The 27752-nt window shown below is 49.7% G+C and overlaps 1 protein-coding gene across 1 annotated transcript in view; it reads right to left on the bottom strand.

The window, feature by feature from the left end:
• Nucleotides 1-8042: 8042 nt before the first annotated feature.
• The window catches only part of MARCHF6 (membrane associated ring-CH-type finger 6), a 1612715-nt gene continuing 1593005 nt past the window's right edge, over nucleotides 8043-27752 (bottom strand). The window contains exon 26 of the mRNA XM_086965293.1: nucleotides 8043-9417. Within this exon, the coding sequence (XP_086821419.1) occupies nucleotides 9327-9417 (91 nt within the window). The 3' untranslated portion in view covers nucleotides 8043-9326. The remainder of the gene's footprint in view (nucleotides 9418-27752) is intronic.

Below are 27752 nucleotides of genomic sequence, written 5' to 3'. Positions count from 1 at the left end.
GGGGGTGGAGCATCTCCTGTAGTTTGGGAGTTGGCCCTTTTACATGCGTTGGACACCACTGGGGAATCCAATGGTAATTGTGCCTTTATGCACCCTGGGTCAGATGGTGCCTACTTGTGCTTTTTATCAACCCTAGGGGTAAGGATACGGACCCTGACGGGGTCATTAAATATGTCATCAACGTGCCTGATCATACCACTGAGCATGGGGAGTGTGTGCGATAACTTTGTGTGCTACTAAGAGTTTCAAATAGGAAATCTTCTTCAAGGGAATCTTTGTGCAGCTGTACACTATGGTAGGTGGCAGCTTTAGCCAGCAGTTCTATGTAACCTATGCTGTCGTCCGGTGGAGAGGGCTTGGTAGGGTACAGGTCAGGATCATTCCCTGTAGGAGGGTCAGTATTATACTTATAGTCTGATCCATGTGTATTAATTCTATTAATGTGGATTTTGCCCTATCTCTCTCAAACTTCAATGAAGTGAAAAAATATCACTCAAGCGGGGAAGGCATCCCTTAAGGATAATACCACTCACTCACCCGAAGGTGACATGCTTCATCATATGGGGCCTCCTTACCAGAATTGAAAACCTAGTCAACACTGGAAGCTACTACTTAAAGTGTTTAAAGAAGGAGCTCAGAGATGTTTTTTGGAGAAGGATGATAATCCCATATGTGTGGTCATTGGTGGAGTGAGGTAAGCAGCGCTGTGTGGGAATAAAGGGAGTGAATTAAAACTGACTAGGTAGATTCCACTGTAATTCACTTTATTCTAGTGTACTACCTGCCAGGATTAAAAATGAGACAGCACAGTGGTGTAACTGTATAACCACTGTCACTTATATGGTCAACATGTTTCAGCCTAGTGATCAAAACCCTTTGTATCAGCGGCTTTCTTCAGGACCAGAATGTAATTGTGAAATTGCTGCTGCATGAAAAGTGAAAGAAATAATCATAATAATAAAGTTTTATACAACACCGGTATTCCTGTTTTTCTTTCTTTATCAGGTTATACCCAGGTTATCTACGAAAAGAACAAGTTACTTACCTTCGGTAACGCTTTTTCTGGTAGATACAGTATCTGCCTGTTGATTCCTCACCTGGTGAATATCCCCCTTGCGCCAGCAACGTTCGGAAAATTCTTCATAGCACGCCGGCGTGGACGACGTCATAGGAGCACGGCATCGCGCGCGACTCCGTCTGACGTCACCGACTCCATATTAGGCCCACGTCGGCGTGATGACGTCAGTTCCGCCCTTTTTTCCGTGCCTTCGAGGCACCCGGACGGACCAACGAGTACATAAATATATATATACACAATGTACACAGTACATGCAAATCAAAAGCAATCAAAGTGCAAAACTATACAAAATCAGATATACAAAACCATAATTACATTTGCACATAAACCCAGGTATAGCAGAGTGGACAACGGGGAGGCGGGTGGGTCAGTGAGGAATCCACAGGCAGATACTGTATCTACCAGAAAAAGCGTTACCGAAGGTAAGTAACTTGTTCTTCTGATAGATACATCTGCCGTGTGGATTTCTCACCTTGTGAATAGAGTCCCACAGCAGTCCCCACTCCCGGAGGAGGGAGTCCACTCTGCTACACCAGGAAATCTTGGAGAACAGAGCGCGCGAAGTGGCCGTCCCTCCTCACCTCAGCATCCAAGCAGTAGTGCTTCGCAAAAGTGTGGAGGGAGGCCCAAGTCGCGGCCCTGCAAATGTCCTCAACAGGAACACCTCTAGACAATGCAGAAGTAGCAGACTTCGCTCTAGTTGAATGAGCTCTAATACCCTCGGGAGGGTCCTTACCCGCCAGAGAGTAGCAAATCTTGATGCAGAGAATAATCCATCTGGAAAGTGTGCGCTTGTGCACCGCTCTGCCCTTCTTGCAGCCAGCAAAACCCACGAAGAGCTGATCATCTATTCGATAGTCTTTAGTCCTATCAAGATAGAAGCTAACCGCTCTCTTCGGGTCCAGGCGATGAAGCCTCTCCTCCTCCTTGGAAGGGTGTGGGGGAGGATAAAAGGTAGGAAGGGTAATGGATTGACCTAGGTGGAAGGGAGTAACCACCATAGGCAGAAAAGCAGCCCTGGTCCTAAGAACCATTCTTTCAGCATGGATGGACAAAAACGGGGGCTTGGAACTAAGAGCCTGAAGCTCACTTACCCTCCTTGCCGAGGTAATTGCAACTAAGAAGACCGCCTTAAAAGAAAGAAGCCTCATTGGACACTTGTGTAAGGGTTCAAACGGCGAACCCATCAGATAGGTTAACACAAGATTCAAATCCCAATGAGGAACAATAAAGGGAGAAGGAGGGAACTTATTAGTGAGTCCCTTCAAAAATCTTAACACCACAGGTGATTTAAAAAGAGAGGGTTGATCCGGCAAACAGAGGAATGCCGATAAGGCCGAAAGATAACCTTTGACAGTGGCAACAGCGAACCCTTGCCGTGCCAGAGAAAGAGCAAACAACAAGATATCAGATAAATGAGCCTTTAACGGGTCAACATCCCTCTCCCTACACCAAGATACAAACTTAGTCCACCTATACGAATAAATGGACTTGGTGGAGTCACGCCTGGCAGAAAGTATGACATCCACCACATCGTGAGGGAGAGAGAAAGAACTCAGATTGCCCCGTTCAATCTCCAGGCATGAAGGTGTAATGTCTGGAGGTGGGGGTGTAGAACCTGCCCCTCCATCTGAGAAAGGAGGTCTGCCCTGAGAGGGAGACGGAGCGGCGGGTGAGAGGAGAGGTGGAGAAGATCTGTGTACCACACCCTTCTTGGCCAATCCGGGGCGACCAATATGACTTGGGCCCGGTCTTGGCGAATCTTCCTCAGAACCCGAGGAATCAAGGGTATGGGAGGAAACGCGTAAAGGAGCTGACCTCTCCAGCTCAACTGAAACGCATCCCCCAATGCTCCTTGCATCGGATACTGGAGACTGCAGAATGACGGACAGTGAGCATTCTCGCAAGTGGCGAACAGATCCACCCGAGGAGTCCCCCACATCTGAAAGATGCCGTGAACAACCTCCGGGTGAAGCCTCCACTCGTGGTCGGCAGAGAAATGCCGACTGAGAATGTCCGCACGTACGTTCAGGACTCCGGCCAGATGATTTGCCATCAGACAAATCTGGTGGTCCTGAACCCAGGACCAGAGACGCAGTGCCTCTTTGCAAAGACACCACGACCCTACTCCTCCCTGCTTGTTGATGTACCACATCGCGGTCGTGTTGTCCGTCAGGACCTGGACCGACCGACCGCGAAGGGAAGGGAGGAATGCCTTGAGCGCCAGACGTATGGCCCGCAATTCTAGAAGGTTGATGTGAAGCAACCTTTCCTCTGGAGACCAAAGACCCTTGACCTCCAGATCCCCCAGATGAGCACCCCACCCTAGAGTGGATGCATCCGTTATTACCGTGGCCACCGAAGGTGGAAGCTGAAAAGGCTTTCCTTGAGACAGATTGCCTTCCACGCCCCACCAAGACAGATCCGCTGCAGTTTCTCTGGAGATCTTCACTGACTCCCCAAGATCTCCGTTGTGCTGATACCACTGCTTGCGGAGGCACCACTGGAGTGCCCTCATGTGCCAGCGTGCATGGTTGACCAGGAGAATGCAAGAAGCCATCAGACCGAGCAGGCGAAGGGCCTTCAGGACCGGAACAACTGCTCCACTGTGAAACAAAGGAATCATCTCCTGAATGTCGCGAATCCTTTGCGGAGGAGGGAATGCACGACATACAGTAGTGTTCAGTACGGCACCTATGAACAGGTTGCGCTGGGAGGGCACCAGGTGAGATTTGGGCACGTTTATCGAAAAACCCAACCTGAACAACAGCTGCGATGTCTCTTGCAGTTGATGAAGCACCTTCTCGGGCAACTCCGCCTTGATTAGCCAGTCGTCCAGGTACGGGAATACAGGAATCCCCGACCTCCTGAGATGTGCAGCCACCACTGCCATCACCTTGGTGAAAACTCGAGGCGCAGTAGTAAGACCAAACGGAAGGACCGCAAACTGGTAGTGTTGCGATCCCACCGTAAATTGGAGATACTTCCTGTGCGACTTCAGGATTGGGATGTGAAAATACGCATCCTGCAAGTCGATCGACACCATCCAGTCTTCTTCCAACAGCGCTTGAAGAACCTGAGCAAGAGTGAGCATTTTGAATTTCTCCTGCTTGAGATAGAGATTCAAAATCCTGAGGTCCAGGATTGGACGTAACCTGCCATCCTTCTTGGGGATCAGGAAATACCGGGAGTAGCACCCCTGACCCTTTTCCTGCTCTGGAACCACCTCTATCGCACCTTTCTTGAACAAAGCCAGGACTTCTTCCTGCAGACGTACAAGGTGGTCCTCCGAACAAAAACCCTGGCAAGGAGGGTAATTGGGAGGGAACTCCTGGAAAGGAAGAGCATACCCATTTTCTACGAGATTGAGAACCCAAAGATCTGATGTAACCGATTCCCAATCCCGTAGAAAATGAGTAAGCCGACCCCCCACCGGAGCCACATGATCCAGAATGGCGGATCTAGGGCTGCTTTGCTGCAGGGGGAGGGGGTTGGTTATTAGAGGAAGAGGAGGAGGAGGAGGAGGCCTGGCGTCCACGACCACGGCCCCTTTGCTTTCCTCTGTAGGTTTTATACAGAGGATTCTGACGCTGCTGCTGCTGTCCCTGGTTGTAGGGACGAAAATTGGATCTGCCAAAACCCCTGTACTTCCTAGCCGCAAAGCCCCTCATCTGAAGGCCCAAAGACTTCGCCGTAGCCCGGCTGTCCTTGAACCTCTCCAAAGCTATGTCAGCCTTCTTGCCAAAGAGGCCTGTCACATCAAATGGCAAGTCCAACAATGTAGACTGAACATCAGAAGAAAAATCAGAGGACTTAAGCCATGCGGCCCTTCTTGTAGCAACAGTAGAGCCCATAATTCTGGCAACAGAGTCCACCGTGTCCATACCACTCTGTATAACCATACGAGCTGCAGCCTGAGTATCAGCAACCACCTCGTTAAAGTTCTTCCTATCGTCCTCCGGAAGCTTAGGAGAAAGTTGCTTAACAGAGTCCATTAAAGCATGAACGTACCTCCCCAAAAGGCAGGTAGCATTGGTGGACTTCAAGGCCATGCTACCTGAGGAGAAAATCTTCTTTGCAGACTGGTCCAGTTTCTTAGAGTCCTTGTCTGCCGGCACCTGAGGGAATGAGCCCGCAGCCCTGCTGGAACAGGCGGCCTGCACTACCAGACTCTCCGGTGCAGGATGCGAGGAAAGAAATTCAGGGTCATCAGGAGCCACCCTGTAACGCCTTGCCACAGACCTGGAAACCGCAGGAGCAGACAAAGGTCTCTTCCAGACCTCCTTAATTGGTTCAGTCAATGCATCTGTAAAAGGAAGAGTAGGCTCCACAATTGAAGAAGGCGAATGCAAAACCTCCGTAAGGATGTTGGGCTTGTATTCAACTGTGGGCAAAGTCAAGCCTAGCAACTCTGCAGCCTTCTTAATAACGACATGATAGGGTGCCAAGTCCTTAGAAGGAGCGTCTGAAACGGTTGGCAAACCCCACTCAGGAGAAAGTTCCAGGCCACTTGCATCTTGAAGGTCCTCAAAACAATCCCCCTGATCTTGCAACTCCCCTTCCTCAACCTCGGAGTCCATACACTCCTTCTCCTCCAAGAGGCGTTGAGCCCTGCGCCTCGACCACTCCATACGGACCGAAGTCAATGGATCCAGCAACGACTCCGACGGCACCGGAGCCGACGTCGAGCGAGGAGCTGGAGGACGGGAAGTACCACGATCCGAATCACCACGAGGCCGATCCGGAGTCGGCGAAGCCGCATGCGAAGTCGACGACCTCGGCGGCGCCGTACCGAGCCAAGGAGTACAAGGCGTCGGCATAAACGGCATAAAGGGGGCCGGGGCATAAGCCTGGGGCACACCCAAACTGAAAGACAAAGGACCCATGGGACCAACATGCGCACCAGAGGGGTACATTGCCCTCGAGTAAACACCAAACATGGCGTTTAAAAACTGCGAGGGATCCTGACCTGGACCTGGAAAGGGTGGGTACGAACCCAACGGCCGCTCCGAAGGAGGCTGATCCGGCAAAGGCGCACCCTGGCCCTCTTGCTCTTCAGGCTCCACAACCGGAGTCGGTGCTCGAGGAACCTCTTCTTCATGCACCGATGAATGGTGCGACTCCAGATCCTGTTCCGGCTCTTGAACTGGAGAACCAACGTGAGAACAAGCAGGAGAAGGAGACACGAAGTCCTTGTGATGTTTACGTGACTTCTTCCTCGAATCCGAAGACTCCTTGCCAGAGTGGTGTCTGGAGTGATGTTTACTCCTCTTATGCTTCTTTCTCGAGGAGCCCGAAGCATGGCCCGAGGCCGACTTGGATCCGGACCTCGACCTCCCTCTGGACTTCGATCTCTCTCTCGACCTCGACTTGCCCCTCGAAGCTGACCTCGACTTCGACCGCGACAGCTGTCTCGACTTCGAGCGCCTGGACACTGACCTCGAAGACCTTCCGGCTTCCCTTTCCTTCACCTTTGCAAGCAGAAGCTTCGCCTCCCGCTCTCGCAAGGCTTTGGGGTTCATCTTGTCACAGGAACGACAGTTCTTAACATCGTGTCCCGAACCAAGACACCACAGACAGTCGGAATGCGGATCGGTGATAGACATCATCCGGGAACAGGAACCACATTGTTTAAAACCGGTCTTCCTCGACGACATCTTCGGCGTTGAAGTGAACTCCAACAGAGAAACAGAATCAGCTAAACAGCGAAGAGATACAAAAGTATCGCAGAAGATCCCAGAAACCGTTAGCGTCGGCGACGCAGAAAAAAGGGAACTGACGTCATCACGCCGACGTGGGCCTAATATGGAGTCGGTGACGTCAGACGGAGTCGCGCGCGATGCCGTGCTCCTATGACGTCGTCCACGCCGGCGCGCTACGAAGAATTTTCCGAACGTTGCTGGCGCAAGGGGGATATTCACAAGGTGAGGAATCCACACGGCAGATGTATCTATCAGAAATGAAAAGTACGAGAGAGAAATATACAAAGAGGCAAAATACAATGAATCACATGTGGGGTTTCATCCTCCCCCCCTCGGAGCCGTAGTCTGAGATGGAGATGGGATCCTGTTCTTAGGCTCCCATGACGTCTCCAGGTTCTTGTTCCGAATCGTCTCCGAAGAGGTCCGGAATGGAACTGGCGTGTTAGTTCTGCATGTCACGAAGCCCGCCACGATCATGAAGAGTCTTCTTGGAGCGGAAAGCCTTACACGCGTCGCAGTCCTGTTCTCTGTGCTCCAGGGACAAAGCACAGGTTGCACACTTTGTGTGAGTCGGTGCACGGAAACTTCACGAGCCACAGAGGGCAGAATTCAAATTGAGTCCGTTCCATCGACTGCGAGGCGGACCGACGCGGGTATTCCAGATGGCCTTCCACGAGCTTCCAGATCAAAAGAGGGTTTTTTAGAAGTAAATGCGATACGCGGAGAATGGGATACCCAATTGAAAACAATACCGTTGAGGGAGAGTGTCTTGCACACCGAGGGAAACCAAAGAAACTGTGTTAAACCGGAGCACAGCAATTCAGGTCCGAACCCAATGGCATGAAAAAAACAATCCAACAATGGAGTCGGTGCCCATGCGCACGATCACCGAAAGGAGGAGTCACCTACCTCGTGACTAGAATAGACTACTTTGAAGAAAAACAGACTGCAAACATCCAGACCCAACACAAATGGCAGGATTATGCAAAGTGTGCAATCTACAGTTCACATGCCTCGAACATATCATATTGATTAAATACTTTGTTCTTTGGCCAGTACCCATTCATCTTCATGGCCCACTCATGCTTCTTTCCAGCCCTTCCACAGAAAAAGTCCTAGAGCTGGGCCTGCATGCGACGCTGCAGGACTTCAAAATAAAATTCTTGCTTACATTGGATACTTCATAGGTCCTGATTGACAGACTCATTTTCATTTTACTGTGTAACAACTGAGCAGTGAAATCAACAATTGGGACACAGAGATGCAGTTTCAACTTACTTTAATACTGTATGAATTATCCAAATAGGTACTACTGCTGCCTAGATCACTCGAGCATGTTTTAGACGTTACCTTTGGTTTATGAACTGATACGGCGATGCAATCATGATTTTCTCTCTGTACACGTTGTGAACAAGGAGCGACGTAGTCAGTAGTTTCCTCCGCTTTCCTCATTAGCAAAAATATGTTTCACTAAATATTTTCGTAAAACATTTCCAGTCAGCCGGCATTCTTACATTTTTCTTGTTCACAATAATATTTGATGTGCACATTGCAGTGTGGCGTTTGTGAGAACGCATATGACAGGAGCCAGCTCCTGCACACATGTGATTTCCGATGCACCTGAAAATATGTACTTAATAAAGTTCAATGAGAACACAGACAGATGCTGTTTCTGAAGTTGTACAGATCTGAGTTAAGGGGTGATATAATGAGTATATTAAGACTAGTCCATACTCCCTCAAGTTGTCGGTTAAAAAATGTTTTCCTCCATTTCTGACTACCAGCGTCAGAAAATTAATTTTTGAGCAAGCACATTTAATTTATATTTTCAAAATTGGATTTGTTCTCCATGTAAACCCTGCCTACAGATATCTACTTGTAAACTGTACATTACCAACCCAGAAACACATGAGACATAGCTGTCAGTCAATAGGCATGAGCAGCAGCTTTGGTGTTATTCACTTCCTTTGCAGATCCCTGTCATTCTACCCTTTAAAACACAAAAAATATAAATGATCATCTACATTGATTACATTCTCTCACCAACGTACAGCTGAAGTATGTTTGCGTTTCTCATTTTTGGTAAAATACCCCCGCCCCCCTCCATATCCAAAATAAAAATATAAAGACCCAGGCACTGAGTACCTGAGCCAGTACAATTCTTCAATAATGATAAATTCCGTGAATATCTTCCAAGACACCATTAATATTAAACCTCATCTTTTGCAATATTTTGCACGCCAGGCCCACATTCACAAAACAGCTGTCCGGAATAAAGTGACAATCAGATTTAATAAATTAATATACACTTGTGATCTTTCTTGATGTCTCCTTAGAGTTGTACAATATAAATCATTTTTTATGAAATCAAAGTTTTCAGGTGATGTGATCCTATTTACACATTTACAGATAGATGTTGATGTCAGGAAAACGCAGATCGGTGAGCAGGGTTTGTAACCACTATCTGAACCTTCAGAACATGGGTGGAGAAAAAAACTGCTCAGAGGCGAAAGATTTCAAAAAGTTTATGTGAAGGTCAGATTCTTCTATTCCTGTGAAGGCTGCGAGTATGGTGGTGAAGAACTTGCTTTGCCAGATTTCCGCTCGTAATTCACCAGTCGCTGTCCAACAAGGTACCTACAGTGATAAGAGTTAAAATATAGCATCAACAGTGGTAAATCATCAGAATACACACACTACACCAGCAAGTGCATCCGAACGTATGATGCACTATGGTTGCACAAACACAGACTATCCAAAAGTTAGATTATACATCGATTTATTAATTCAAGATGGCAGCTAGCTACAATGACAAAGGACATTGGAGAATGATTTTATCCTACTAAAACATTTTCAGAGACAGTTCCAATTCCTTGAAGATTCTTAAACTTTTTAAATACTTCTCTCGCCCATTGCACCATGTAGGAATGAAGTACAGGACAGATTGTCTGTGCAGCTGTTTCATATCACTTAAATTTTTAGGTCTTAAATAAAGATAGTGTTTGCTGTCTGCCAGAGCTCATGTAATACATTAAATTAAATTATAATTCATGGGAAGGGACTTTAGGCCAACCACCTTCAGACATTGATTTGTGGGAAGTGCCATTCAAACTTTGGATCAGCCTACAGGACAGCCTGTCCTGCCCTCGTTCTGCTCCCACAAATTGGGACAGTGCTGCTAAACAATGAAGTGTGACAGCATTAGATCACACTCGTACCAGGCTGGTGAGCACCTGTCCCTGGCTGTGATCAGCTCAGCCAGAGTGACCACGGGCAGGCACTCATTGGATTGCTCTGGTGCTGCTGGGGTGAGAAGGGCGGTGCCTGCTGCTGTGGCACTACAATTCTGCTGGTAGGCTGAGCAGTTCATAATGTGTATCCTTCAGCTGCACTTGCAGTGCTGGTGGCCTGGATCTTATCCACTTTGTTCACAAAACTGACTTGACCACGTTCATGACTGCATTATTAGAGCATTTAGGCAGAGGCTGTGAATGGTACACCCCCACACCGAGTGCAGCGCTGCCTGTACATTAGTAGTACAGACTGGCAAGCACTCAGCGGGTGATCACGACGCCGACGAGGGACACGGAGCCCCAGATGACGCCTACCGACGCGCAGGGGTACTGCTGACGAAAACTTTCCGGATCCAGTCTGACGCCTGGGGATATTCTAAGGTAAGGAATCTAACACTAACGTGTTTCTTTCAGATACAGTGTTTGAGAAGGTAAGTCATGTATCCTTTATTGCTAGTTTTTCATAATTTTAATATCCATTCCCATAAGATGGCATTGCCTTAATCCAACAGCTTGCATTTGAATATATAGTTTGGCAGTTTCACATTTTATTCGAGTCTCTTTGAAGATTAGAAAAAGTTATGGGAATGCATTATGATTGTGTAATTGTAGCACTACTGAGTATGGTTCCGGTACAAATCTTTGATTGGTTTTATCCTAATGTATTGTATTTGTTTTCTGTTTTCATGGCTCATTCCTATCCGAATAACAAATGAATAATCGATTCAGGTTGTATATTGTTATTATCTAGTTGTAGTTTGATGATTCAGTCAGCCATGTACATCATTTGCTCAGGCATTATTGAAGGAATAGTCAACTTCTGATAATGAACATCATTGAAAGGTCACATTAAGTAGTTTGGTTGTGTTACCAGTTTTTCCAGCAAAGCGTGAGGCTCTTGGCGCAGGCATGAATTACATAATAAAAAAATTATTCCAAATATGCCATAAAATTAGATTTTCGAGTTTTAGCTTTATTTAATCCTATAGAGAATACAATTGTAACATGAATGTCCACCCCCATCTTCTCAGCCGCTTTTTCTTGGGCTGGTGACTCCAAACAAACCCATGAAATTATTATCCGAGTTCAAGTTTACAGATTTCTTGCCCTAGCTCTTCCTGTTTAACAATCACTCACCCAGGGGCCCTTCCTAGAATTTGTCAGCACACATGCCCTGTCTCTCCGAGTCCCATTAACTTTATAAAAATGCCTGTAGGCCCACCCTGTGAAGTAGCCACAATCTGTTTTGTGAACTCAGTGAATTTTTTTAGAAAATTGCGGTTAAGGGCTTTTTTTTGAGAACCGAAATCCAACTGAAAGCCAAGCCTCTAGCAGTGATACCAATTTCAGAAACAGATCAACTTTTACCCCTCCGGCACACCTAGTTCCGGCAGAAATAATTGCTTTTGAACAAGCGGTGTTCCGAGAAGTAGAACACATTGTGGAACCGACACTGTTCAAAAATCTATCTGGTGCCCAATTTAAAGCAATAGAGTCTTTGAAAAGTGACCCCAATATTGTGATCAAAAGCGCCGTCAAGGGCGGAGGTATTGTCATACAGGATGCTGTTGCATACAACGCTGAATGTGGACCCAACATCTTCACTAAGGGATGAGATAGTTGAACTAGTGATGACTGCAGAACGAGATGACTACATCAGCAAACATGAAGCTGATTTCCTTACGAGTTCTGAAGGCAAAGTTCCTTATTTTTACTGCCTACCCAAAACCCACAAGAACCGCCTACCACAACCTGGCAGACCCATTGTTTCGGGTATCGGGTCCCTTCTAGAACCCCTTTCCAAATATTGCGACTTTTTCTTTAAACCACTGATACAGTCAACAAGTACCTATATTAAAGACACTAAGAGCTTAATAGCAATGCTTCTGACAATAAAATTACCTGAGGAATCGTGCTATCTTGTCTCATTAGACATTGAAAGCTTGTACACCTGTATTCCCCAGGATGCCACATTGAAGGTTCTGGCGGATGCTTTGGAACAGACTACGTGGGAATATAATACTTCTAGAACGTTTGTCATTGAATGTGCAACTCTGGCTTTGAAGCGTAACTATTTTCAGTACCAAGATCAGATCTTTTTGCAAAAGACAGGGACTTCTATGGGCAGTACTTTTGCCCCCAGTATTGCTGGACTATATGTCCATAATTTTGAGAAAACCCATATTTTGGCCAACACCAACCCATACACTCTCAATGTAATCCTGTGGCAGAGGTACATTGATGATATGCTGTTAATATGGAAGGGCACCGAGGAGAGCCTTTTGGCCTTTTTTGATTGGGTTAACACCTGTGACCCACATTTGAGGTTCACCCATCAGTATAGCCGCGATACTATTGAGTTTCTGGATGTTACGATCACCAGGACAGGCGACCATTTAACAACGAAGACGTACTACAAACCCACCAGTAAGAATTACCTGCTCCACTTTACGAGTTTTCATCTGCGCCCTTTGCGGGAAAACTTACCTTTCGGCCAGTACCTACGTATTCGTAGAAACTGGAGCAGTGTCACTGACTACAAGAAGCAGGCCAATGATTGAATGAGAAATTATCACATAGAGGGTACCCAACTTAAATCCTAAAGTAAAGCTGCAAAAGGGGCAGAAATCAAAACAGGGAAGCCCTACTAGAAGATAACATAGGAGAAGGAGAACCAGAACCACCACTGACTTGTGTAACAACATATAGCAGCATATCAAATGCAGTCAACCGGAGTATAAGCAAACAATGGAGGATTTTGACCAGTAATGGCCTCGAGTGGCAAAAACCACTTTTTTCCTATAGACGCGAGAGAAGCCTGAAGGACGCACTAGTACACACTCGCCCCAGCAATGGGAATGTAATACAGAATCCGAATGTACTCACAACCTGGGGTTTACCACCAGTTGTGAGCCATTACCCATGTGGAGGATGCAGTGTGTGTCATTTGACCACAGCAACCAAAACCCTTAATCTGGAGGAGGGCAAAATCTGGCACCTGAGAAGTCACACCAACTGTAATACGAGTAACGTGGTTTACCTGATAGTCTGTCCATGTCTCTTGAAGTACGTTGTACTGAGAGGAAGGGGACCCAGTGTCTGTGTGAATTAATTTTGTACACTCAAACCAAATGATAAACAAATGAATTAGGTCCACATTGTTTTAATCACAACGGGAATCAGTATATCAAGTGAGGATCAGGTAGTGAACACAGAATTCCATTGTATTTATAGCAGGACCCATGGAGTAATATAAATATAAAAGCCTCATTTGACATAAGGTCCTTCTTTAAAACATGGGAACAAAATGCACCAAAACAATTACACAACGACACAGCTATTGCTAATCCCACGGTAAATTGTGTTACTTAGGCTTTAAATATTTTTTCAACTAGCACGATCTACCTGATCACGTGGGCACCTAGTACGTAGGTTACGTAGGGCCGTGGGAGGTCAAAAGAATGCCACTTCCGCGGTTCGAGTTGTTTTCGAGCCGTGGAAGAGACCAGAGTAGGTGTATATGCGGGGAGTCGCCAGCGAGCGAGTGAGTAGAAAATGTTTCTTTATATTTCTTTAGTACTTTGCCTTACACGCAGCGACTACCTTCTAAATATTAATCACCAACCGGCATAAAAGAAAATGTGCGCTAAGTAAATATAGTGTAAACCGGCTGCATGGTTTGGGATTTTCGTTTACATTTGGCGAGAGACTTCTAAACTCCAACTATTAACAAATCACCAAAGTCGCCAGACATAGGTCAAGCGCGATATAATCAGTACGCAAATTATGAGTGGTTTGACCAGCTCCATGATTGGGGAAGGATGGCTATGTGTCTGAATAACTAATGGGGCATTTAAATCGAGGATGAGCATTTTCTATTTGAAACGGAAATGAGAAACCTAAATTCATAAAAAGGGAAGGGAATACACTCTAATTTCGCACCACTTTTGATAGATGCTGACGTGAAGAATTACCCCACCACGGACTCATGAAGCCTTTCATTGAGGATTATCTGAGTAAGTCACCCCAATAACCTGATTCTAATTAGTCTGACATTACTCAAAATAAACTGTAGTTGCGATATGTAGGTTGAATTAAGATTATTTACATGGTGACAACACCGAGAAAGATAATGATGTGAGGACTGTTTTCTCTAAATAGATCCGGAGGCAAAAGTTTGCCTTCACCGGCGTTAAGGAAACAGTTGGAAAATATACTGAGTGAGTTCAATTACACTATTTAATACATGTACCAGAATCTTCCAGATTTCAAAGCGTGATATAAATTAATTGATACCAAGAGGGATGCACGATACACCTGGCCCCCTAGTAGTTTCTCGAAGGAAAACTGTTGTTTTTTAATTTTACTACATAATGCAGATCTTGGACAAGAAGGACAAACCATGATCTTTGTATACGGGGCACATACAAAACCCTGGATTTTGCGTGAGATTATGTGTAACGCCAGACTGAGAGCACTACTACATGAATGGTAGGCAGGAGCCTAAGTTTGAATTTTCCCTTAGCATAATGGATAGGGGTATGTTTTTATCTAAATGAATGTATGTTTTTTCTGTGTCACTGGGTGAGTGATAGATAGTCCATAATCACAACTGTGATAAATATCTGCAATTGAATTTTTATAAAAATTGATTTATTTTGTTTGTGGGTGTTTTGTTTTTGGTCTCATTTCAAATTCCATGTCCCTCATAGAACAGAGGTTGTGCACCTGAGTTTTTATCAGTACAGCGAATACAAGTTGGTAAAACGACATACCTATAGCGGATTACCTTCCTTCCAATGTGACTAGGCTCTTTAGGGTTTGTCCTGCTCCGTTGGGAGAGAATTTACCACTGGTCCTGAGGAATGCTGGGTCGAATAGGACCCCAAAGCTGAAACATGTCGACCGATTTTTAGGACAGGGGGTTCAAATTTACTTAACCCTTTATTGTCCGTTCTTTCACATTGTTTTTAATTGGGTTCAAATCACCACTCTATTAAAAGTGTTGGTCGAGGGAGTGGTCTACACCCATTTTAATCTGCACCTTTTTTGGTTTACTGTAGTACCCTTACACGTACTAACTATAGGAACCCGATGAAGACACACGGTTACCTACCATGTGTGGGTGCCTGAGGGCTGAGGGTTCCTTTTTCCTCACTGGGAATTCACTATCTTTTGACACAGTTAACATTCTGATATAAGGCACTTAAGAGTGGTGGTGGATGGGTCGTCTCACCGTTTCTCCTTTTGAGCTTTGTGTATACTATAGTTTTAGATACTCTTCTGTTGTTTTGGACTCACAATCTGGAAGAGACATGGTCTAGCCACAGATTCCTTACCTTGTGAATTCACTCCAGGCGCCTGATCTGGATCTGGAAAATGTTCTCAGCAATACCTCTGCGCGCCGGTGGAGGGCATCAAGCGACTCCGTACTGATTTTGTCTCCGGACATGAGGTCAACGGAGTCCATATAAGCCACTACTGATGTGCTGACATCAGTTTCCTCTGTGAACACTTCCGCTCCAGAATGCGAGCCACTACAGAAAATGCCATTGAAACAGAGTGCCAAAGAAGATAAACTATCTTTGAAAGATATTGGAAGGTATCTCATTTGGTTTTTATTATTATTTATAGTTTTTTTTGGGGGAAAAGCCAATAAGCAACCTGATTGTCGAAGCAGAAGCCTGGAAAACAATCAGCACTGGTAAAAGCCAGGTTCTAAGACCACGCAGCAAAGAACTGCTGGGAGCAGAACACTAGAGAACCATCAGCACTGGTGAAAACCAGGGCAGAGGATTACACTGAAAAAACCATTGGTATGGAAACCAAGTCCATGAAATGGAGAACCTCATACTTGAGAAAGTCCGCAGAGCGGGGAGGTTGGGAAAGGCAGTAAGGAATCTGGGGCTGGAGCATGTCTCTACCATATACAGCATTACTGAAGGTAACTCATCCATCTGATATAGCCGGAGATTCCTTACCTTGTGAATTCGATAACAAAGCCATAACACACCAGAGGTGGGTCCGTGACCTAAGCCAACACACGTTCTCAGAGAGAATCAGCCGGTGACAAGTAAAGAGAGAACCAGCATATGTATGAAACGACTACAATGGTTCACAGTATGTTACAGAAACTGTGACTAGACCACAGGGAAAGAAAATATTCTCCTGGAGGTACCTCCGAGAGAAAGGAGAAGTTGACCAGAATACAACTGTCAGCCACTCTGAAGAGAAGGCAGGACACTAACAGATTAAGTAAACTTAGGTATAGGATACCCAGGGTAAAAAGGGAATGGGACTGTACTATCAGACCGTCAAGGGAAGACCAAAAAAATAAGAAAGAGAGAAACAATAGAAAGCTGTTCTGCAAAGGAGATCAGTAAACCAGAAAGTAAACCAGAAGGACCATTTGAACCCCTAGGAAGGAGAGGTAGAACCAGAGGCAGGGCCCGATGTACAAGTTACTTACCTTCGGTAACGATGTATCTGGTAGAAGCAATTCTAGCCACAGATTCCTTAACGTAGAATTATCCCCAGGCGGGAGACTGGATACAGAATTTTGTTTTGCCACAGCATCCCTGCGCGCCCGGGGGGGACGGGGGACAGCACCGCATGACTCCGCCCTGACGTTGTCCGCGTACATGACGTCAGCGAGGACACATAAGTCCCACCCCTGGTGCACATACGTGAGTTTTCTTCGGAGAACCTTTCCGCACCGCAACGCAGAGCCATCAGAACAAAACTGTGGGGTATAGGAACAGTGTACAAAAGAGCAGAAAAATAGAAAAGAATGGCGAGGAACAGCACCCCAAGGGACAGTGCCACACACTGCAGTACTGAAAGGCAGGGAAACAGCAGAGCACCACCCAGAGCGGGAACCCTGCAAGTACGGAAATAGCCCCCCAGGAGACAGAAGAACATACGGAAAAATGTCATGACAACATTTAGCAAGTCTACAACCCCAAGCAACAACAATGAAGGGGAACAAGTCCGGGACAGACAAGTAACGGTAATACTCCAAGACAGCCCCATCAAGGCATGTCACATCCCTGTAAGGAACAAGGGCAGAGGCACAGCCAAGAGACTTCAACCTAGAGGACAGCAGAGGGGCCAGAACCCTTCGGAAGGAAGAGAGGGGGGGAAGCGGAGGGAGTGGTTGGAAGCAGGCCCCAACCTGGAACAACCAGAGTGCAAGGGTGCCGACGGACGTACAAACTTATCCCCCAATGGCCAGAAAGGAAGGAATGGAACAAATAAACAGGACGAAGCATCCTGCCAGGAAAGAATGAAAGAATGCATTCATAGAAGACATAGCCACCCAAGGGGAGGTGAGTGCAGAAGACCAAAGTAAAGGTCCTTGCAGAACGGGGTGGAAGGGCAGGTCGTGAAGGAATCTGCATCTAGAATCGTCTCTACCAGATACATAGTTACTGAAGGTAAGTAACTTGTACATCTGATAGAGACTACTAGCCGCAGATTCCTTAACGTAGAATAGATAACCAAGCCATACCCAAGGGGGAGGAGGGTCTGCGAGAGGTCCTCACCAACCTGGACTTAACACAGCGCCCCAACAGGGGATGGGTCAAACAGACAGGGAGAAGAGCCCTGTCTCCACAGGTAACGGAGGGTCCCTCCATCCTAGAAGACCACCAACTCCAGAGGGGAAACAGGGGGACAAGAAAAGAGGTAGCCCGCCCTCACCAGGAGGAGGAACAAGGAGAAGGCAAAAGGAGGTCAGAGCACCCCACGCCCAGTCAAGGTAGCAAGGATCTACAGGTAGTCGTGTTCCCTTAAAAGGAAACGTCTGCATATTCACTAGGTAACAAATAATCTAGCAATCATTGAGCGTGAAAAATATAAGTGTGCTACTGTGTTTCTGTACACGGGTGCTAGGTTAGCTCCAAACACCTACTACATAACGGTGTTGTCGGCACAACTCAATGTGCAACCAATTTGAACAAAAAACTGAGGCTTTTGCAGCACCCCACTTGTCCTTATTTAGTATTGATTAAAATGGAGACAACTCAACAATATTAGTCAAAAACAGAAATCCAGAAAGGTCAATCTTCTTGCTGTTCAGCAGTCTTTATTCATATTATAAAAGTGTTATAACTCCCAGCACACGATTTGCCGACACGTGTTTCGTCTTGTACTTAGACTTTTTCAAGGCATGAACATTGAAATCAAAAGCCAGAGTTGTAAATGGACCACAACTAGTCCTGCGTAATAGTAAGAATACTGGACTCCCCAGTCTGGCAATTTGTGCTCACGAGTCAGTTCAAAGTGTCCCATATGGAACCACGAGCACTGTCCTGATGCAAGCTAAGGCGGCAGTACCCCAGTCCCACTGGAGGAAGGAAAGGCCAAGTCCGGAAAGGTGACCGAGGAGTGGGGAACCTGAGGCGCCTTCGGAGAAGACTGCGGCGACGGCAAAGAGCCGTCCTTAGACGACGCCGGGGAAAAGGCCACGACATTGCGACCCGTCTCAGGTGAAGATGAAACCATCAACCGCCGAACCTCTGGAGAAGAGGGGGTATCGAAGACGAATCAACGACCCAACGCCGGCCTGGCCCCGTAGAGTCAGTGACCGGAGGCAGGTCAACGTCGACCGGCATTGAAGGAGATGCTGGAACCACCTCCACCACAACTCGCGGCGCAGGAGACGGAGGTTGGGCTGGAGCCGGGGCGGCTAAGGAACAGCACCGAAAAGGTGTCGACTCTACCTCCGACGAGGCATCCGGGACGAGAGGGGCCGAGGGACACGCCCCAACACCTAGCCAGCTCCTGTGACCTCGGCCGTGAACAAGGCTGCCGCCTGCCCCGAGGACCGAGGGGACACGCCCGAGCCCTGGCAACCTCCCGCGACACCACAGAGAACCCAGCGGGAGTTTGCGGCGAGGCAGAGGCGTCGTGCTCCAAAGGAAGGAACCCCGAAGGACCGCACCCCAACGGCACCAAATCCTCCGAGCCTGGAGCCGAACCAGCAGGCACCGGGGCTGGAGCTGCCAGCGACGCTGCAGAAGTCCCCGCATGCAGCAAGGGATCCGCAGATGTCCTAGGAGGAGAAGGAAAAGCCGACGAGGTCTCTAAGGCTGCCGCATAGGCTTACATCTGGGTTCTAGTCGTCCGCCACACCACCCACGGAGAGCCCACACCCTCAACAGGTCGGGGAACAGCCCTCAGGGACAAACTGCGACACTTACCAACGGGTGAGCGACGCTCTAGCGGCCTGGGAGAAGGACGATGTCGAAGACGACGGTTCTTGAAACTGTCCACGGAGGACGAACGCCGCAACGCCGCCGACCTGGACATGTGAAAGGAGTTTCATCCGGCGCTCCAACAGGGACTCCGGTTTCATCTGCTGATACGCCTCACAATCTGTAGAGTCGTAGTGCTCCCACAAACACCACATGCAGATGGAGGGACTTATGTGACCTCGCTGACGTCACGTAGGAGGACAACGTCAGGGCGGAGTAGCGTGTTGCCGTCCCCCCGGCGCGCAGGGATGCTGTGGCAACATTTGTTCCGGATTCAGTTTCACGCCTGGGGATAATTCTATTTTAAGGAATCTGCGGCTAGTAGTCTCTATCAGATATATCTGTAAGAAACATTAGGTAGTTATAGATTCCTTACCTTACAATTATACCACCAGGCGTTAGACTGGATCTGGAAAGTTTTTTTGTCAGCAGGACCTCTGTGTCGGAAGGTGGCGTTGGTCAGCTCCGCGTCCGTCGGCGGCATCCTGGTGACCGAGATGACGTCGTGGCAGCTACTTGGACGCCGTCCTTGCTCGCTGACGTCAGTTCTGTACACGACTTCCAGGGCCAGAAACGCAGAGCCATGCAAGACACTGATCATTGGTGCACAAAACTGGGGCCCTGAAAGGATGTCTTTAACCCTAGAAATCAGTTCGCAGAACGGGGAGGATGGGTGGGGCTGTAAGGAATCTATAACTGACTAATGTTTCTTGTGCATCTGAAAGAAACACGTTAATTATAGATTGCTTACTTTAGGATAGATAGACGACCAATACCAACCCCGGTGGTGGGTCTGGAACCAAGATCACACCAGAAAGTCCTGGAGAACAGAACAGCCAAAGAAGCCATCTCTCCAGACTTGGCTATCCAGGCAGCAGTGTTTGGTGAACGTGTGCAGCGATCCCCACGTTGACACCTGACAGATGTCAAAAAGGGAAACTCCTCTTCCCAAGGCAGTAGTGGGTGCGGTCGCCCTGGTGGAGTGAGCGCGTAGCCCCACTGGAGGCTCTTTTTTAGCTAGAGAGTAACAAGCCTTAATACACAACATGGCCCATGAGAGATTGTGCGTTTGTGTATGGCCGGCCCTTCTTTACACCCACGTACCTAACAAAAAGTTGATCATCAACCCAGAACTGTTTTGTGCGATCCAGATAGGATGGCACACGTTTTGGGTCCAGACAGTGGAGCCTCTATTCTTCCTTTGAAGAATACAGAGGTGGAAAGAAGGAGGGCAAAGTAATGGTCTGCCTGATGTGGAAGGCAGTGACCACCTTAGGAACAAAGGATGGAAGGGTGTGGAGAACCACCTTGTCCGGATGAACAGACAAGAAAGGAGGTTTTGAGGAAAGAGCCTGGAGCTCACTCACCCTTCTAGAAGAAGTGATGGCTCCCAGGAAAGCAGTCTTAAGCGTTAAGAGAGGTAAAGGACAGTTATGAAGCGGCTCAAAGGGATCGCGCATTAAGTAAGTCAGTACAAGATTCAAGTCCCACTGAGGCCTAACAAAAGGAATTGGAGGAAAGAGATGAGTTAAGCCTTTCAAGAAACGGTTAACTACCAGGGACTTGAAAAGAGAACGCTTATCTGGCAGCCGAAGGAAAGCGGAGATGGCTGAAAGGTAGTCCTTGATAGTGCCCAGAGCAGAGCCCTGCTGGGCTGAAGAGAGAAGGAACAAGAGTACTTCAGAGGGGCAGAAAGGGGATCCACAACCTTTATTTTATTTTAATTCATTTTAGCATTTGTATCGCGCGACAAATCACCCCCACAGGGATCTCTCTGCGCTTTTGCCTACACAGTGCTGGAGGCCAGGACAAAATTGTGGATTTAGAACAGCCAGGTTTTTAACTGCTCCTTGAACTGCCCCAAACTTGTGGAGGCGCGTAGCTCGTCCGGAAAGCAATTCCAATGGAGCGGGGCTAGATGTGAGAATGCACGCCCTCCCATTTTAACTTTCCTGATTTTACAGGGCCTTTGCTGTGCACCATGCCACCTGTCAGAAGTGATGGTGCACCAGTGGGGGAAGTGATGGGGAATCCTGCCGCCCACTGATGTTTGATGGGCCTGAATGGTCGGACTAGGAGTGCTTGGAGGCTGGTGCAGAGGTGCGGGGGGGGGGGTGCTTGGGGTTGGGGTTGGTGGACTGGCCCGCAACCTCGGCCTCGCCGGTTGTTTCCACGTCCCCGGCCGCGCGAAGTTTGGGTAACTTGCTGTAGCCTGTGGCCCTGGGTGGAGGCCGGTGCAGAGGGGGGGGGGGGGGGGGGTGAGATGGGGGGGCGTGGGGGGGGGGCATGGGGGGGGACGAGACGACGGGAGGAGGGGGTTGGGGTTGGTGGACTGGCCCACCAGCTGGCCCGGAACCTCGCCGGTTGTTTCCACGTCCCCGGCCGCGCAAAGTTTGGGTAACTTGCTGTAGCCTGTTGCCCTGGGTGGGACGTAGAAGGGGAACTGTGAGAAGTTGGCCTGATATATGATGTCTCCAGTTCTGGGGGCACCTTGTATCAGTCCAAACAATCCCTTATGGTGATGGTTGCAAGTCAACCTTATAGACAAGCTATCCTAAGGGTAGCATGGACTAAGCAGCCTTAAAGGCTTAACTCAAGAGGGCATGTGAAGCCAGCTGTTTTACTAATCACAATCCTGTAATATCAAATGAAAGGACACCAAACAAGTTGTATATTATAAAAATATATATATTTATTACTAGAATAATCCTCTGTACTCTTTATGAGTGCAGAGGCACAAGCTTTTAAACAAAAGCACAGTTAAACATATGAAAGTTGCACAATTATGGATGAGGCCCAGGGGCACTCAAACCATATATTAAAAAAGTGGTATAAGTATCACTAATCAAATAGTGGTCAGGCCTAGGGCCTGGGGAATCGCTGGGACCAATCGGGACTAGCAATGCTGAAGTCGGGAAAAGCCCCCCGGGAATCGGGTGCAGCGCTTAAAGCACACGCATGCACCAATGCAAAGTCAATGGTGCTTAAAAGTTACAAAGTTACTGTTAAAGGAGTCTTCCGACAGGACTAGAATTACCAAACTTTATACTTAGACACTAGAGGTGTTTAACAATGCAGGAGCACCGGCGTTCATGAGTTACCTCACCCACAGGACGCGGGTGCATAGGTGCCAAAGTGTGTCGGGTTTCGTCACGCAGTCTGATGGTGCCTGGAGATGATGATGCTGCAGGCGTCCTGAAGAGAAGAGACCGGCCCCACGCTTCAGGTCGCCTCCACGGGTCTCAGATTCGCTGGGACTGTGGATCGGGCTGTTGGAAGGCAGGATAGCTGGGTCTTGTTGATCTCGGTCGCTCGAGTTTCGGCGGGAACTGCAACAAAGCAAACGGTGAGGCGCTGGATGGTGCCTGTTTCCACAGGGTGGTCACTCCTTGACCACAAGGGAGATTCTTCATTCTTCTAAGTCGAGTAGGATGTCGAAGGGTCCAGAGTTTCCTTTCATAAGTTTCAGTAAGGATAATCTGATGTGCGTTGGCACTGCTCCCACCTTTATTCCAAACTGGGGGGCTGGATTACCTGCTAGGTCCCTCCTATGGTTGGTACCCAGGAAGGGGGTGGTTACACCCATTTCCCTTTGTCCAGGGTCGCGCTGGGACTGGGGCTGGAGTGCCCCAGAACCGGTTTGACTGGAATTTGCCCAGGGACACCTTGTGCGCCCCAGGCAGTGTCGCACAAGTTACTACTTGTGTAACGATATATCTGTAAGAGACATTAGTTAGTGATAGATTCCTTACCTTAGAATATCCCCAGGCGTCAGACTGGATCCGGAAAGTTTTGCGTAGCAGTACCCTTGCGCGTCGGTAGGCGTCGTCTGCGGCTCCTCGTCAGTCGTCGGCGTCGTGGGCGCCGTGATGACGTCGTCGGAGTACTTAGACGCCGCCTCCGCGTGCTGACGTCAGTTCTTAGCCACAGCTTTTCGGCACCAGAAGCGCAGAGCCATGACCAAAACCGACACTGGTGCCAAGAAACTAGGGCCCTGAAAGGGGATGACCTTAACCCTAGATATCGGTTCGCAGAACGGGGAGGATGGGTGGGTCGGTAAGGAATCTATCACTAACTAATGTCTCTTACAGATATATCGTTACACAAGTAGTAACTTGTGCATCTGAAAGAGACACGTTAGTGATAGATTCCTTACCTTAGAATAGATACCCCAGCAATACCATCCCCGTGGTGGTGGGTCTGTGAACCAATATTCACACCAGAAAGTCCGGGAGAACGGAACGGCCGAAGTAACCATCCCTCCGGACTTGACTGTCCAGGCAGTAGTGCCTCGCAAACGTGTGCAACGAAGCCCACGTAGCAGCCTGGCAAATGTCCTGCAAGGGCACACCTCGGCCCAAGGCAGTTGTAGTGGCCGTGGCTCGAGTGGAATGAGCCCGCAGCCCAACAGGTGGTTCCTTCTTAGCCAAGGAGTAACACGCCTGGATGCACATGATAATCCATCGAGAAATGGTCCTCTTGTGCACCGCTTTCCCTTTCTTAGCGCCCGCGTACCCAACAAAGAGTTGATCATCCACCCGGAACTGGCGTGTGCGATCCAGATAGAACGAGAGCGCACGTTTTGGGTCCAGACGGTGGAGCCTCTCCTCCTCTCTCGAGGGGTGCGGAGGCGGAAAGAAGGTGGGCAATGTGATGGACTGCCCAATGTGGAAGGCCGTGACCACCTTTGGCAAGAAGGAGGGCCTAGTCCTCAAAACAACCTTGTCCGGATGGACTGAAAGGAAAGGAGGCTTACAAGAGAGGGCCTGGAGCTCACTCACTCTCCTGGCAGAGGTGATAGCTACCAGGAAGGCAGTCTTCAAAGAAAGAAGGCGAAGTGGACAGTTATGAAGTGGCTCAAAGGGAGCGCACATCAGAAAGGTCAGAACCAGGTTCAAGTCCCACTGAGGCATCACGAAAGGAACAGGAGGAAAGGTATGAGTGATGCCCTTCAGAAATCTGTTAACTATAGAGGACTTGAACAAAGAAGGTTGGTCAGGCAGCCTCAGAAAGGCTGAAAGAGCCGAAAGATAGCCCTTGATAGTGCCCAGAGCAGAGCCCTGCTGGGCAAGAGAAAGAAGGAAGAGAAGAATCTCAGAGAGAGGGGCATTGAGAGGATCCACAGCCTTTGCTGTGCACCATGCCACAAATCTGTTCCACCTGCAGGCGTATACCGTTTTCGTGGAGGGACGCCTGGCTGCCAGAATGATGTTGCAAACTTCAGGAGGCAAGTCAAATGGCCTCAACTGTCGCCGCTCAATCTCCATGCATGGAGGTGGAGACTGGACAGGTTCGGGTGGAGGACCGTCCCCTGCTGCTGCGACAGAAGGTCCTCCTGAAGAGGCAGACGAACCGGGGGATCGACTGACATACTGAGTAGCTCGGGATACCAGTACCTTCGTGCCCAGTCCGGAGCCACAAGGATGACGTGTGCTCGGTCGCGCTTGATCTTCTTCAGCACTCTGGGCAGAAGAGGTATAGGCGGAAAGGCGTACAACAGACCGCAGCTCCACTCGCGACGAAAAGCGTCTCCGAGCGAGTGCCGCCTTGGAAATTCCAACGCGCAGAACTGATGACATTGCGCGTTCTCTTCGGTGGCGAATAGATCTAACCAAGGCTCTCCCCAACGCAGAAAGAGGCCTTGCGCCACGTCCGAGTTCAGACGCCATTCGTGATCCATCGAGCACCGACGGCTGAGTTCGTCCGCCCTGGCGTTCAGAGAACCTGCCAGGTGTTGAACCACCAGAGTCACGCCCTGATGTTCCAGCCATTGCCAGAGGCGCAGAGCCTCCTGGCATAGGGTCCACAACCCCACCCCGCCCTGTTTGTTGCAGTACCACATGGCGGTGGTGTTGTCCGTGAACACCTGCACTGCACTCCCTCGGACAGATGGGAGGAATGCTTTCAGTGCCAGACGAATCGCCTGCAGCTCCAACAGATTGATATGGAGCCGGGACTCCGCCGGAGACCAGAGGCCTCTGATCTCGGCCTCTCCCAAGTGGCCACCCCAGCCCTGGAGGGACGCGTCCGTCACAGCTACGTGCTCCGGTTGGGGAAGGGAGAGGGATCTGCCGTTGACCCAATCGCGGTCCGTGAGCCACCACTGCAGCTGTCTCGCAGTGCCCTCCGAGATCAGGACATGGTCGGAAAGGTTGCCCCGGTGTGGGGCCCACTGAAACTTCAGGTCCCACTGCAGAGCCCGCATCCGCCACCGCGCGTGATGCACCAGAAGGATGCAGGAGGCCATCAGCCCCAGAAGCCGCAGCGTCAGCCTGACCGAAACCCGGGATAACGGCCTGAAGATCGGAATCAGGGCCTGAATATCCCGGACTCGCTGTTCGGGCGGGTAAACCCGAAACTGCGCCGAGTCGAGAACCGCTCCGATGAAAAGGAGCTTCTGAGAGGGGCACAGGTGTGACTTCGGCACATTGATGGAAAATCCCAGCCTGTGCAGGAGATCCGCCGTAGTCTGGAGGTGGTTGACGACTGCCTGGGGCGAGCCCGCCTTCAACAACCAGTCGTCTAGGTAGGGGAAGACTGAAACCCCTAACCTGCGCAGGTGAGCTGCGACCACCGCCATCACCTTCGTGAACACCCGTGGGGCGCTGGTAAGGCCGAAGGGGAGCACGGTGGAAATACGCATCCTGCAAGTCCAACGCTACCATCCAGTCTCCTGGGTCTAGGGCAGCCAAGACCTGAGCCAGTGTCAGCATTTTGAACTTCTCCTTCCGGAGGAAGCCGTTGACGTTCCTCAGATCCAAGATAGGGCGTAGGCCCCCTTTGCCCTTCTTGGGTACCAGGAAGTAGTGGGAGTAGCAACCACGACCTACTTCTGGCCCAGGAACGAGCTTGATGGCCCCCTGGGCCAAGAGGGCCGAAACTTCCTCCTGCAGGAGCCGCAAATGATCCCCCGATACGCGGTGGTGTTGCGGTGGCATGGCTTGAGGGGTCGTCTCGAAGGGGAGGGAGTAGCCCCTTCGGACGATCTGCAGCACCCACCTGTCCGAAGTGACTGTGCGCCAGTGAGAGTGGTGATGGCGAACCCTGCCCCCCACTGGCGTCACATGGGCCGAAAAGCACGGACTAGGAGGGTTTAGAGGCGGATGCTGCGGGGGCAGGTGTGGACTGGCTCCGCTTGCCTCCCCGACTGCCTCCACGGCGGTTTCCACGGCCGCCGCCGCGCTGGACGACAGTTTGCGGCGAGTGGCTGGCGGCACGCGTGGGGACGCCCCTTCCTTGGCCACGAAAGGAGCGAAAGGCACCCACTTGCTGGCGCGGGGCCGAGAGGCCCAAGGACTTGGCCGTAGCCCTGGAGTCCTTAAAGCGCTCAAGCGCGTGGTCTGCCTTGTCGCCAAAAAGGCGACGGCCATCAAACGGCATGTCCATGAGGGTATTCTGGACATCAGCCGAGAAGTTTGCGGATCTGAGCCAGGCGTGGCGTCGAATCGCCACCGTCGTAGCCATCGCTCTGCCCAGCGAGTCAGTTGTATCCAGTCCGCACCTGATCGAGTACTTCGCTGCGTCCCGGCCCTCCACTAGGGCTTGGCCGAGTTTGGCCCGTACCTCCAACGGACACTCTGGCAGCACTTACACCCATTCTATATGGGAAACGGTGGCGGAACGGCCCAAGAGGCATGCGGTGTTGGAAGACCGCAGTCCTAAGCTAAGGGACGAGAATACCTTTTTGCCAAAGGCCTCGTACCTCTTGGATTCCCGGTCAGGGGGAGCCGACGGGAAGGCGGTCTGGGAGTTAGAGGCCTGGATAACCAGACTCTCGGGGGTGGGGTGGGTGGACAGGAAACATGGGTCGCCCGGGGCCGGGCGGTGGCGTCTGGCCACGTTCCTATCTACAGGCGAACCTGTAGCGGGCCTGGACCAAGTGCCCAAAAGAACGTCCGACAAGGCCTCATTAAACGGCAGCAGAGGCTCCATGGAGCATGACTGCGGCTTAAGGACCTCAGTGAGGAGGTTAGTCCTCACGGCCGCGACGGGGAGCTCAAGGCCCAATGCCTTAGCAGCCCTCATCAACACCACACTATATGTCGCGCCCTCCTCCGAAGCCACGGAAGGAGGAGAGACGAATCCAGTGTCTGGAGAGGTGTCCAGGCCACTGGCCTCCCCAAGGTCTCCTGACCAGTCCATTGTAGACTGACATTCCCTTGTCAGAGGGTCCTCAGACCCCTCCCAATCCTCCTCTTCCCCCATCTCCTGAGACTCAGGGTCGTAAGTGAATGAGGATGGTTCATAGGAATGGAAATCCCCGAACGGCGTCGAGATCGGCGCCGACAGGCACCGTCCCGACGCCGGAACCCATAGGGAGGAGGCATCGGGGGCGGCGTCGGCCGGGGCCGACGCCGGAGGGGACACCACACGGACCGACCCCGGGGGGGTCGTAAGGTCCACCGGGGACGTTCCAGCGCCC

Source organism: Lissotriton vulgaris, chromosome 4_1 (genome assembly GCF_964263255.1).
Source record: "Lissotriton vulgaris chromosome 4_1, aLisVul1.2, whole genome shotgun sequence".
In the NCBI taxonomy this organism is placed as follows: Eukaryota; Metazoa; Chordata; class Amphibia; order Caudata; family Salamandridae; genus Lissotriton; species Lissotriton vulgaris.
Note: the sequence above shows the minus strand (reverse complement) of the source record. Positions and strands in the feature narration are given on the sequence as shown.